Source organism: Ursus maritimus, unplaced genomic scaffold, assembly GCF_017311325.1.
Source record: "Ursus maritimus isolate PB19 unplaced genomic scaffold, ASM1731132v1 scaffold_19, whole genome shotgun sequence".
NCBI lineage: Eukaryota > Metazoa > Chordata > Mammalia > Carnivora > Ursidae > Ursus > Ursus maritimus.
The window spans coordinates 31,160,897-31,174,421 of record NW_024424341.1 but is presented as its reverse complement, the minus strand read 5'-3'; the positions used below and the strand labels follow the sequence as shown (position 1 = coordinate 31,174,421).

The 13,525-nt window shown below is 43.4% G+C and overlaps 1 protein-coding gene across 2 annotated transcripts in view; it reads right to left on the bottom strand.

Annotated features, from left to right (window-relative positions):
* WWOX (WW domain containing oxidoreductase) overlaps nucleotides 1-13,525 on the bottom strand; it is a 923,493-nt gene that overhangs the window by 862,680 nt on the left and 47,288 nt on the right. For both annotated transcript variants that reach the window (XM_008689777.2, XM_040633625.1), the window contains exon 5: nucleotides 12,414-12,520. In XM_008689777.2, the coding sequence (XP_008687999.2) occupies nucleotides 12,414-12,520 (107 nt within the window). The remainder of the gene's footprint in view (nucleotides 1-12,413; nucleotides 12,521-13,525) is intronic.

The following is a 13,525-nucleotide window of genomic DNA, read 5'->3' as shown; positions in this document are numbered from 1 at the left end:
CTAAACCGTCTTTTATTACCCACTATACCAAGTACATAGTAGACATTTAATAAATATTTATACCATTTAAAAAAAATAGTCTGAGAATCTCTGGGCTAGTTAGCAAACTAGGTTGTGAGAACATCTAATTTTTGTAAGCAAAGATAAAAATATGCCCCTGCCCTTCTAAAATAAAATTAAAAAATCAATCAAACAAACAACATGAGAATTGTAGAGTGGTACTCCTCAACTTTTGTGTGAATCAGATCTCCTGGAGGGACTGAAAAACACAGATTGCTGGGCCCCAGGGCCAGACACTCTGATCCCTTAGGTTTTGGCCTGGGGCCCAAGATTTTGCATTTCAAACAAATTCAGTGGTGACTCTGCAGTGAAGCAGCTCCGGGTCACAGAAGGGCTTGAGTGGCACCTTGGAAGTTTGTTCAGCATTGGAAACCACCGGGATCAATCAATGAAACACTACTGAGACCATTACAGATGTGTCCTCTCCCTTCCTGCCTTAAAAAATAGCACCCTCCCACCCACCCCCTTCATTTTTGTCTTCATATTGCTTACAATTTGATGTAGATTTTAAGCATCCTATAATTCATCAACTAATTCTCTCCTGGCTACACATTCCAAGTAATTAAAGTTCAGTAATAACTTATTCTTTCTGCTCCAGCACCTGCATTTCATTTGTTTATTTTCCCAGAGTCATAAATCTGAAAGGCTGTCAAAGTGCCACAATATTAGTGCAATAATCAAAGTTAATTAGTCCCTCTCAATAAACAACAACAAAGCCATTACAAAGATGCATTGAAGTTTCTCCCAGCTACCCAGTTTACAGATCACATTGTAGTTGGAACAATTAGACTCAGAATTGCTGGGTAAATGAGCGCAGTGTTCTTTAGTTATTTAAAAGGAGACTATGCTCTTCATTCACACTGATTCATTAACTCCAGGGAAGGCAAAGCAGGTCTGGGCTCCGCATCTGCTGCCCGCTGAAGGATGCTGGAACAGACAGAGCTCTCCCCAGCTGCCAAGCCTTACCAGGCGCATCCCAGACTCCAATAATAAAAGAGGACAGAGGTTGCAGAGTGTGGAGAGGGGCCGGCCTAACCGCCAACTTTTAGTAACCCGATGTCTTCAATAACTTTTGATTTATTATTTAGGGAGTCTGAGAGATGCGGGCATCAGGCGGATTCTGATGAGAAGGCAGCCCAGGGAAACTCGGAGGACAGGACCGGGGCCGGTGGATAGGAGATGCTTGGAGAAAGATGCTGCCTTCAGTATGAGAGAGAACTCTGTAATTGAGAGGTGCACAGAAATAGGAGGGCTGCCTGGGAAGGGAGGAGCTTACCCATCACTGGAAGGGTACCAGCCGCCAAAGTTGGAGGATCTCCCCTCAGGGATGCTGTGTGAGTGGTCTGCACATCGGAAAGAGGTCAAACGAGGTGACCGGACAGCTGGCACCACTCTAAGAACTTGCATTTGGAATCAATCACTGGGTGAGTGTTCAGGTCTTGTCCTTTGAACTCACTGCCCAGTTCCTCTCCAGAGATCCTCCTGCCCTTGAAGCCATGGCCCCCGTGTGTGTTACCCATTGCTATGTAACACACTTCCCCAAAGCGCAGTGATTTAAAACTGTAAGCATTACCCCACCAAGTTTCTATAGGTCAGGACTCCTGAGTGGGTCTAACCCAAGCTCTTTCAAGAGGTGGCTGTCAATCTGACAAATGGAAGTCACCTGCAGATTTGGCGAGGCTGGAGGTTTCCAAGAAGGCTCACTCATGAGCCTTCGGGTGGGAGGCCTGGGTTCCTTGTCACGTGGGTCTCTCCACAGGGATGCATGAGTGTCTTTACAACACACAGCAGCTGGCCTCCCCCAGAGGGAGTGATCCAGGACAGCAAGCAAGGAGGAAGCCGCATGCCTTTTATGACCCTCCCAGGGAAAACTCCCTCATTTCTGCCACATGCTCTTCATTAAGTTTATTACTAAGTACAGTCCACAGTCAAGGGGAGGAGAATCGACTCCACCCCCTAAGAAGAAGAGTATCAAAGAATCGATGGATAGATTTTAAAACCACCATGGATACTTGTGACGCTTCATTTTTTCAGTGTCGCCAAAAGCCAGTCACATCTGCACCCCCTAGTTGACTAAGCGGCGGGGACAAGTGCCAGATGTGTGCCCTGGGGTCACAGAGTCGGTTTTTCTCTACTTCTGTCCCTCAGCAAGCCCAGGCTCTGCGGAAGGCAAGCCACCACTCCACCCCCTGGGGATGGGAGGAAACCCCTGCCCTTAGCTCATCTGAGTATTAACTGACACATCGATGGGAAGATAAAGACAGGCTTAACTATGTCCTAGTACTCTGATCATTTTTTTTTTTTAAGGTCATTTTCCAACAAGATTTCTGAGAGTATTTGTTTTAGGGATATGTTGAACAAGTCAGTCTCTCCTGAAGCTACCACTTCCTGAGTCTTTACCATGGTGCCACATTCTGTACAAGACAGTATGTGTCTTCTGAGACCCTGAGCGGCTCATCGAACCCAGAACATTATACTCACCAGTCACCGGTTTATTATAAAATGATGTAACTCAGGCACAGCCAGATAGAAAAGATGTGGAGAGCAAGGCGTGTGAGAAAGGACACATGCTTCCTTGCCCTCTCCAGGGGCACCACTCTCCAGGGGCACCGCTCTCCAGCGGCATATGTTCACCAACCCAGAAGCTTTATGAACCCTCTCCTTTTTGGGTTTTTACAGAGGCCTCATTATATAGGCATGATTAAGTCATTGGCCATTAATGATTGAACTTCATCTCCAGCCCCTCCTGTCCCCGGAGGTCAGGCAGTGGGACTCAAAGTTCCAAGCCTCTGATCACACAGTGGGCTCCACCAGAAACCAGCCTGCATCCTTGGGAGGGGAGGGGGCAGAACTCAACTTATTCACATAACTAAAGACACCTCTAGGGCTCAGGCTTTCAGGAGCTCCGCCAGAAACAGGAAGACCAAATGTGTGTTTCTTATCATACTTCAAAAGATCATAATATGTATCTTATCATACATCACAAGATCACAATATGAAGTGTTATTTCACTTCATCCTCACCATAACTGAGACCAATTACTAGCACCATTCCGCAGAGAAATAAACCAAGGTTCAAAGACATAACCAAATTTGCCCAAGGACACCCAGTGAGCATGTGTTTGGACCAGGATACAATCCTGAGTCTATATGACTCCAAAGCTGAGGTTCCCTTTACTCTACCGGGCTGCCTCCCTATAAATTAAAATTAAAAATTAGTCTATAAGTTGAAAATTATATTTATAAATTAAAATTAAATTAAAAATAGTCTATAAATTAAAAATTATAAATTGAAAATTAGTCTATTTTAAATATACACATGAACCATGAGAGACTATGGACTCTGGGAAACAAACTGAGGGCTTCAGAGGGGAGGTGGGGGTGGGGGAATGGGATAGGCCAGTGATGGGCATTAAGGAGGGCATGTATTGCATGGTGCACTGGGTGTTATATGCAAATAATGAATCATGGAACTTTACATCAAAAACTAGGGATGTACTATATAGTGACTAACATAATAAAAAATTATTAAAAAAAAACAATAAATAAATAAATATACACTTGAAATAAACCCTAACCTATTACAGTGTGCACTACGCCATTCTGAAGCTGGCGGCCCCATCCATGCCATATCTCTGCATTTGTCCTTGCACAGGAGGTTTGACTCTTTCTCCTCTCTGTTTAATCTAACACCTGCAATGTCTGAGACTCTCTGTAAACGCCCCATAATAAATATGAAAAACAGTCTCTAGCATGTTTTTTTTCCTCTTAAGTAACAGAGCCTAAATGCCTAGTGGCCAGAGGCAGGCCTTTGAGCCACTGGCTGAACACAATCTCAAGATGAAATCCGTCTTTTCAAACTAAGTTAAAATAGCTTAATAAGAACTCAGGGGACCCCATATTAATGAAAGGATGCATCTGCTTTGGGTTTCACATGATTGGGAGTGACGGTTTGGAGCTAGCCACCTATGCTTGACTTCCACTCTTTAAAACCCCACAGTTAATCATAGCCCTCGTTATACAAAGGTTACAATAGATATAAAGTTTGAAAGATTCAGCTCAAGACTGTGAGCAGTGGCCAGGGGTGAAAAAAAAAAAAAAAAGTACACAGAATGAAGACACAGAGACAGTGATCAAAGAACAATGAATAGCACCCAAGACTACATCAATGCAAAATGTTCGGAATGAGAAATGAAATGGAAAACTTGAAGGATAGGACCAGGCACAAGTCTGGGCCGTTCTGGAGACAGAGAAAACTCAGAATATTTTAGCAACAATTATGTTGATGAGGGGGATGCATAATTTATTATCTGATAAAGAATCCTTCCTGAGCCTATGACAAAAAAGGTCAAATAAGCAACTCAAGTAGAACAATAAATATTCCATACACCACCTGAAGTGGAAGTCTGGGAAGGAGAGGGAATGCGGTCAGGTGAGGCTCATGGGCCCCACCGATTACCAGAAGGGACCCAGGAAGCTCTATTTCCTGGGGAATCACAGGGACCCTCGTTATCATGAACAGAGAAACGTTTACATATAAACACACAAACCTCTATGAATACAGTCTTCAGCTAAGCCTTCAAAAAAGAGAGGCCCGTCTTTTTACACAATGCACACCAGGAATTTTGGATTAGGTGACAAGATGGCTTTGGAGCCAGGCAAATATGGCTTCGTACTCAAGATCCACCCCACAGCTCCCAGCTAGGTGAGCTTAGGCAAGCCTTTTCACCCCGGCTAAAATCCAGTGCCTCATCTGCAAAGTGGGTTTAACACATAACATAGATATTTCATTGCTAAATGCTAAGCATCGTGCCTTACAGAGAGACAAATACGAATACCCAACCCCATCTGCAGAGGATAATAATAACGTGACATTTTGAAAACGGAAGTGTCCTAAGGGGGAACTCTAGAACTTTACCTTTGTGTGTGCGTGCGTCTGCTTATTGATTTAAGCAAGTGGTTTATATAGTTCTTGCTGGTTCGCAGACTTATTTATATCATACTTTATTTACTGAAAATCCAATACTACACATAAAAACAATTTTTAAAGCAAAGAAATGAGGAACCAATCTAGCAGCTGATTTAAGATAAATTTTTCCCAATAATCTACAACTATTAATAATATTAATAGTTTTTTATTTTTCGTTTCGCTAAAGATCATTCAAAACAATGAGGATGAGCCCTATAACTCTCGATGCCTTGAATGATGACCATCTTCCCTGAGCAAAGTCACCAGCTTAGGCAGGCATCATGTGCTGCTCACCTCCCCCCAGCACACACACACTGCATAACAGAAGGCATCGCACTGAAGTCCTCTGATCTATAAAGTCAAATTAAGGGATTTAAGCTTTTATTCTCAAAGGGGAAATTCCCACAAACGCCAAAGCTACACCAGATCATAGAGCCACCGAATACGTTTGAGGGAGCCTAACCGTAGCTGGATTTCTCCAGTGGTCCTTGAAAGTGCAAGCTATTTATGCCTCGGCATCCCACCCCATCACTCTTAATACCATGTCATGAAAACATAGGGTGTTGGTGTCTATTCAAAGCACAGCAAAATACCAAAACCATGTGCCCAAGTCCTCCGTGTCTGTGAATACTACTCAAACCATTATTTCCTATGCTTATCAGTGAGGCTACAATATGACACGATACCGTCAGCTTTCCACATGCCTTCCCTCCAATGAGATAAACAGCCCTGGTATCAACTCTATCGAAGACGGGAATAATTATGACACTTCAGTCCCACCAGCATCAAACTGTGTGGTTACAATCAACCAGGCATGCGTTCTCCCTAACACACGCATATCCCATTACCTCTGACTAATAAATCTTTTCTTTTTACCCCTCATCTCCCTGCTTTCTCAATAACCATTTTTGTATAAGCCATCGCTAGCTGTTCCTGATGACTGATCCCTTAATCATCTTTCCTAAATATATGCAAAGTGTATTTCTTTGTAAATACAAAAGAAAAAGCAATCTCATAAATAATTAAGATGGCTTTTCAAATGACAGTTGAGTGCTAATATGAGCTCCACTGGAAAATACTAATCAACAAACTAAATACACATCTAATAAAATGTAGGAGTCCGGACACAGGAAGACAGAGAAAGAATTCACTGCAACTGCATTTGAATCATGCTGATAAACATCCTCCCTACACCTCCTTTTGCAGCCACTTGGAGAAGTTAAGAAGAGTAAGCATCACTTGGACCTTCATGTACGAATAAGAAATTATTATTATTGTTATTAATAGCAGCAGATAAAATTGAATTGAATACTCAGTCTACCCCCAGCAACATGTTAAATACTATACATACATATGGTCAATGCATCTAAGACTCACAGCTACTTAGGTCTCCTGGCATAGACATTATGATTTGGATTTTACAGATGAAGAAACCACCCAAGGTCATAGGGTATATCTGCTCCTAAGCTTCACCATTATAACAAAGCATATTTTATAGCAGTGGTCGTCAGCTGGAGATGACCTGCCCCACCAAGGAACATCTGCCCAGAAGGGATCCTGAAGACCACCCAGCCTCCCTTCGCTAGACCTCTTGGGAATCTTGGCTAAAATACCCATGAGAAAATGAGAGCAGCTGAGCTGGATCCCTGCTGCAGTCTCCTGGCCAAGAGCAGTCATCCTAACCAGTCTCTAGGAAGACCTGAAGTCTAGGCCAAATAAAAACACAAGTTTGAAAAGCATAGGCTTGAAGTCTTCCTTGGGGACCAAAGCTTCTCATCAAAGTAAACATAGTTGAGTCATTTCTCCCTTATGATAGGGGAACAGGTCCAAGCCACATTCTGAGGAATCAGGAGTGGGTCATATAATAACTTCAAAGGAGGGCCATCAGCCCCTCTTCTCAGGCCAAGCCACTTCTGCCCATTGGTTATCTCCATTGCTAGTAGATGCTAGAGCTTCAGAACATTCACTGGACTCCATGTTTCACTAATGGGCAGCCCCTATATGTGAAGTCTCTTACATGATAAGCAGATTGAGCAAGGGCCTGGCGCACGTGAGGCAGGCTGTCCTCCCCCACTCCTTTGATCCCCCTAGCAACCCCAGCCACAGCCCCACCACTTTTTCTCCTTCACACAACTGATAGGTAGGTGGGTGACCTCTCGCCCAGCTGCCTCAGCTCTACTCAACCTCCTTACTCCCCAGGACCAGAAACTTTAGTTCCCAACGTTCAAAAGAAGAGAGGAAGCGGGAGCCCCACTTAGACCTTCCGAGAGCTCTCCATTGGGTTGCTGGAGTCTTGTTGTGGCTGTTTATAAAGTCCATTTTGATACCTGATGAACTATAGTTCTTTGCATACAACTGTCCTGGATTTCAGGGTGGAGAGTGGGATGGGCCCATAAATACATACCTCCATAAACACAGCAACAAAACTTGCCCTGGATAAATATTTACTGAAGAAAGGAAAGTGTCAACCACGCAGCATAGCAGGGACTCAGACACATCCATCAGTGTCCCAAACGTAGAGAACTCACCTGGAATCCCAACAGCCAGACAGTGCTGCTAAATGAAACAGAATCCACCCCATCCTGAAAACAGGAAAGTAAACTTCCTACTGAGCCAGCCATATGGGCTCCTTGGCACACCTAGGGAAAAATTAGGTGCCTGTCTTAGAGGCAGGGGACGCTAGTCCGTAATCCACTTAAGGACGTGAATGAGGTAGATCGCATCCTCCTAAGGAGGACTGCTAAACAACACAGGTACTGAACCCCAGTCAGAGATACTTCATTTCAATACGTTTGAGGAGTGATAGGCCTCCCTCCCTTCCCTCCTTTTTAGATTATGCTAAAAGGATTGGCCTTTTAAGAGGATAGTTTATGTCTATATTGTCCATGTTATCCGATTTTAATTGTTTTCAATTCTTATTACTAACTTTCAAGCATCCAAAACATCTCAGCAGGAGGGCATTTTCCCATGAAATAATTATTAGTAGTTGTAATTACATATAGGCTTTTAATATAATTCCATATGGAATGTGTTTTCATTTAAGTTATATTTTACTAAATAGCTAGATCCCCCCCAAAACTGGTTTGAGAACTCTATAAAGGATGTCTTGAATGAAAAGGGATTGCTTAGGACAATACCAGTGTTGCTTCCTGTGAGAAAGTAGGGTTAATCCTGGAATTAATCCCTCAAATAGCATCTAGCAATTCTGAAAGCAAAGCCTGAAAGGTCACGGACATCCATGATGCCAAATGTGGTAAAAAAGCCAGGCCATGAAGTAGACAGACTTTGGGTTTGGAGGCCAGATGGACCAACTGTGCCAGGAGCCTGCCTCTGGGCTCGTCAGCTGTGTGACTCTGGGAGGGTCCCTTCACCCTCTGAGCCTTCCACTAGCTCTTTTATAAAAAGGAGAAAACCAGGCTTTTGCATTTCCTGAATAGGGATATAAAGTGCCTCACCCAGGACATGGCACATAACAGACTCAAAACAGGATGGTTGTTAGATGCCCTGTGGTGAGCGTGAGAATAATGTCCCACCAGCTTGGAGGCAGACATGAATGTTCTGGAACACGGGAATTCTAGAATGGGCCGTGAAGGCAGGGAAGGAAAGACCAGGCAGGGAAGAACAAGTTGGGGAAGGAGGCATGAACTCCATCTCCAGATCCAAGCTGAGAATGCCTGCAGAGCCCTGGCACGCGCAAGTCGACGCTGAGCCAAACGGCCCACAGACTTCAGAGTGAGCTTTTGCTGCAACAAAAAACTTTGGATCGTTTCGAGAGCCTCCCGTGAGGCGCCAATATGCTGCAGTACCTTCCCGGCTCTGCTACCGATAGGATTCATCCCAGATAAAGTATGAACACACTCAAGCTGGCTAGCAGCTGGAAAAACTGGAGTCAATCAAATTGACCTTGAGAACCACAAGAAGGTGGTATTTAATGATGTGCCAGATTAAGTCCCTGCACAGAGATGAGGTAAGGAAGGGCCTGAAGGAAGCCAGCCCAGCACACACCAACGGTGGGGTAGTGAGGGGAGCTCAATGCGGATCACGAAGGCAGGTTCGCACACACTTGACACTATGATGTGCAACGATAAGAAATGGCTTTTGGGGCCACATTTAAGCTTCCATAACCATAATCTAGGGGGAAGAGGAAATGGTATAACGGTGCTCACAGATGAGACATGATAAAGTGATCAGTCTATAACCTACAAAATTTGACTTAAATGTTTGAAATGCCATGCGAGTATTAGTTTCGTTTTTGTTTCCATTTCCTTTACTCATGTGTCTGACAGGGAGTATTTTGGGGTAACTCTCTGGGAGCACTGTTGGCCGGGCGACATCAAGTGACTGGAATTACAGAATGAAAGCAGGAAAGGATGCATCCTGTCATCTGAAACTGACTCCCAGAGACCCAAGTATGGCTTCAAATGCAAGAAAGAGAAACCAAATGGAGGGTTTTTATGCTCGTACCATTCAACCTTCTTTGTCAGAGGTGAGGAAACGGAGACAAAAAGTTAACTAAAAGGCTTGCTAAGGACCTGCAGGTAAATAGAGAACACCCAGGACTTGCTGTCTCTCTGCATCAAACAACGGTTATAATGGGTTAAATACAGATGTACCTGTGCTCATACATAAGGAAGAAAGAAGATGATTTTTAAAATGCATAAACATTCGTGTTTTAGTATTACCTTCCAAGAGAGGTCTAAATATTCAGATCATTGTACAATATGGTTCTTACATATCACTAGGGCCACTGAATTCCATTTTTTTCCAGTTTAACACTAAATGGGCAAAACATTACAGGTTTGACACTGTTGCTAGATAACAGTCCTCTTCCACGTTAACAATGGGGATAGAAACCACTATGATCCCACTAGATGACTACTAGGAAGCTGCTACTGAAATTGTAAATACGAGCACTCTTTAAACCAATGGGTCCACTGCTAAGATTCTGCCCTATGTCACTCATGAAAGTATATATGAAGAATACTCACTGCAGCACAATTTAGACCCACTTTTGGGTAAAAATACAGGAGACTGAACTTTAAAAGAGCATCACTTGGAATAGCAAAACAATGCAAACGACCTAAAAGTCCACCAAAAGGGAAACTGCTCAAATAAATGGGACCATAAGCAGATGATGGAGATTTGACAGAAGTGAAAAATAAGGTAGACCTATATGCACTGATAAGAAAAAATCTCGTAATGGTATTAAGTGAAAAAAATCAAAGTATGTAACAGCATGTGTATATTTGCTAGTACATACAAGAAATGGTTAATAACATTTACCTTCCAAGAGAAGGACTGGGAGGGACTTTTGCTTTTTATTTTCTACCTTCCCAGTCCTGTGTGAAGATTCAGACCCTATGCACATGTTACCATCTGTTCACCTTGTACATACCTGAAGGTAATTACTACATCACCTATTACAGGCTGTTACTTAACTTTAGCATTACAGAGATATTAAGATCATCAGAAGAAAATGGGGACTGTATTTTTTTTAATTTAACTAAAAATAAAGAATCCAGAGAACTCAAGACAAGGGTTCATTTGAAATATAGTGAATTTGAAATATTTCATTTGAAATATACTATAAAAAAGCAGAAACAAATCTTCCTTTTCTTAACTTTGAAAACTTTTTAGCCTAGAACACCAGACATTCTCCTAAAGGAACCATAGTCTGTTTCTTCCAATGGCAAGAGATCTTCCACAGTGTTCAGAAAACGAAAACATCTTTTATTTTAAAAAGGGGGTGGGGCACCTGGGTGGCACATCTGACCCTTGGTTTTAGCTCAGGCAGTGATCTTAGGGTCCTTAGATCGAGCCCCCTATTGGGCTCTGCATTCAGTGGGGAGTCTGCTTTGGATTCTCTCTATCCCTCACTCTGCCCCTCCTTGCTCCTGCTCTCTCTCTTTCTCTCTCAAATAAATAAGTCTTGAAAGAAAGAAAGAAAGAAAGAAAGAAAGAAAGAAAGAAAGAAAGAAAGAAAGAAAAGAAGAAAAGAAAAAAGAAAAGAAAAAAACAAAACAAAACAAAGACAGCCTTGGGAAGGATTGTCGACGCCCTTTATACTCTGCTCCCAGCCACGTGAGGGTCTGCTCCTTCTCCTCCCAGGGCCGCACACACAGGCCATTCCCTCTGCCCAGTCTGATCTTCTCCATCCTCCCCCACGTCTTTCCTGAGGTTTCAGCTCAGTCGCTTCCTTCTCAGAGACTTCAAATGTCCCCCACCTCCAGCCCTTATTCACCGTTTTGGAGTGCAACACACTTCTAGTACCCAGTACCATCATTTCAAGTTCACATTGATGTTTGGTTAAATCTGACTTCCACTCTGGGCTGAAAGCTGTACAGAGATGGTGTAGCCCCCAGTCATGAACATGTGAATAAATGACAAGCAAATAAATGAACACAGTCTATACTTCACGCCGAAGCCCAGTGATCATGCCACAGAAGTGACCGGCCTGTGCCGCTCTCAAGCTCAAACCCCCTGCTGTCTTCGTCCTCACTGGCTCTGAGGCCGTGGTGACACCCCCGCAGCACCTCTGTCACCTCCGTCCCTGCCATCTGGCTCCAGCCACACTGGCCTCCCTGCTGATCCTGAATCCTCCAGACACACTCCTACTTCGGTGCCTTAGCCCATGCTGTTCCCACCGCTCAGAAATCATGTCCCCCGACACCGACGCAACTTGCTTCTCTACTTCATTCAAGTCTCATATCAAATGTCCCCACGTCAGAGGATTCTCTGCTAAGTACCCAAACTAAAATAGCCCACACTGTAACTGTACATCCCTCACTCTGCTTTACTGTGCTTCACTGCATTTATAACGACCCAGCAGTATGTTAAATATTGAATCTAATTATCCCTTATGGTCTATTTCTCCATACCTAGAAAGTAAGCCCAAGGGAGGGCAGGGATTTTTTGCTGTTTGATATGCTATATCCTTAGCCTCAAGAGTACTGCAGGCCTTCAATAAATTTTATGCACAGATATAACAGCACCAACATCCACACAGAGAAAAACAAAAAGTAAAAAAACAAAGATAGGGTTAAAGCCCACCCCCTTCTACTCTTAAAAACCATAAGCATAACAAACTCTTAGCTGCATTAACCACATTTTATTTTCTTAATAAATGAGCTGAATGAGTAAACATTTTCAAACCTCTGACTAATAAAGCAGATGACATTGACAATGAACCATAAACAATGTGTGGATAACAGGCTTGCTTGTCCTTTCATTCATAAAATAAACAAAGTGAATATGACTTTAAAAATAAAGAAAACGTTATTCCAAGAGCAATAAACTTTATGCGCTGTACTAAAACCTCCATGTGTTTATCCCAGCATGTGCATTTGACAATTTAAAAAAAAATGGTGAAGGGCTTGCTTACTTACCCACTCTCCTAAAATCTGTGACACAGCTTCATTGGCCCTTGTCATATTCCTACAAGCGAGGATCACGTGTGCACCATGGAGGGCAAAAGACTTGGCAGTTTCGAACCCTACGGTTTAAAGGAAAGTCAACATTAGAAAACACAATGCAAAACATTGACTCAGCTGAATGGCCTTTATTGAGCACCGCACACATTACCCCAGCGGCTCTCAGCCAGAGGCAATCTGTCCCCTGGTAGACAGTTGCAAATGTCTAAAAACATTTTCAGTGGTCACAACTGGGGACAGGGTGCTATTGGCCTCTAGTGCATAAAGGTCAGGGGTGCTACATAATACCCTACAAAGCACAGGACAGCTGCCGCAGCAAAGCAGCATCTGGCCCTAAGTGTCAACACTGTTGAAGTTGAGAAAACCTAGTCCAGGAATACAGCCGTCCCCAAGGCGTAGGACAAACCATAGGAGAGCTCACAGCACAGTCTGCCATATGTAAGAACCGCCTAATAATGAGCAGATCCTGTGTTAAATGTAAAGAATAAGGATATATAAAGACTCAGATATGGCCACTGCCCTCGAAAAGTTCACAGTCTAATAAGAAAAAAGAGACGTGAAAAGGAAAACAAACATACAACATTTTATTACGTTCTGGACAATAAGCTCTGCGCTGTGCTACACGCGTCCAACAACGGCAGCCGGGGCTTCTTCCACCCACCCTCCCACTGACAGCAAGGAGAAGAGCTGCACTCAACACCACACACGCACACACACACCCTCAAAGGCATCAGAGGAGCACCATGACTGCGGATTTGAGGGCCTGGAGAAGCGGAAAAGCCAAGAAAGAGGAGCCGGCTGTGGTGCTGCCATTCCCAGTGAAAGTGTTCTTCAAAAGTAAAGGTGGACAAACATTTAAACAAACCAAACAAGACAAACGAAAAGCTGAGAGGCTATGTCACCAGCTATGGCCAGATCTGAACTAGAGGAGACATTCAAGGATGCTCTTCAAGCAGAGGAAAACGACCCTCTGGAGGTGCAGAAAGGAACAAAGAGTAACATAAAGGGTAAGTTTATGGAAAAATCTAAATGATAACAATAACAGCTTGCAAACTTTGGAATACATA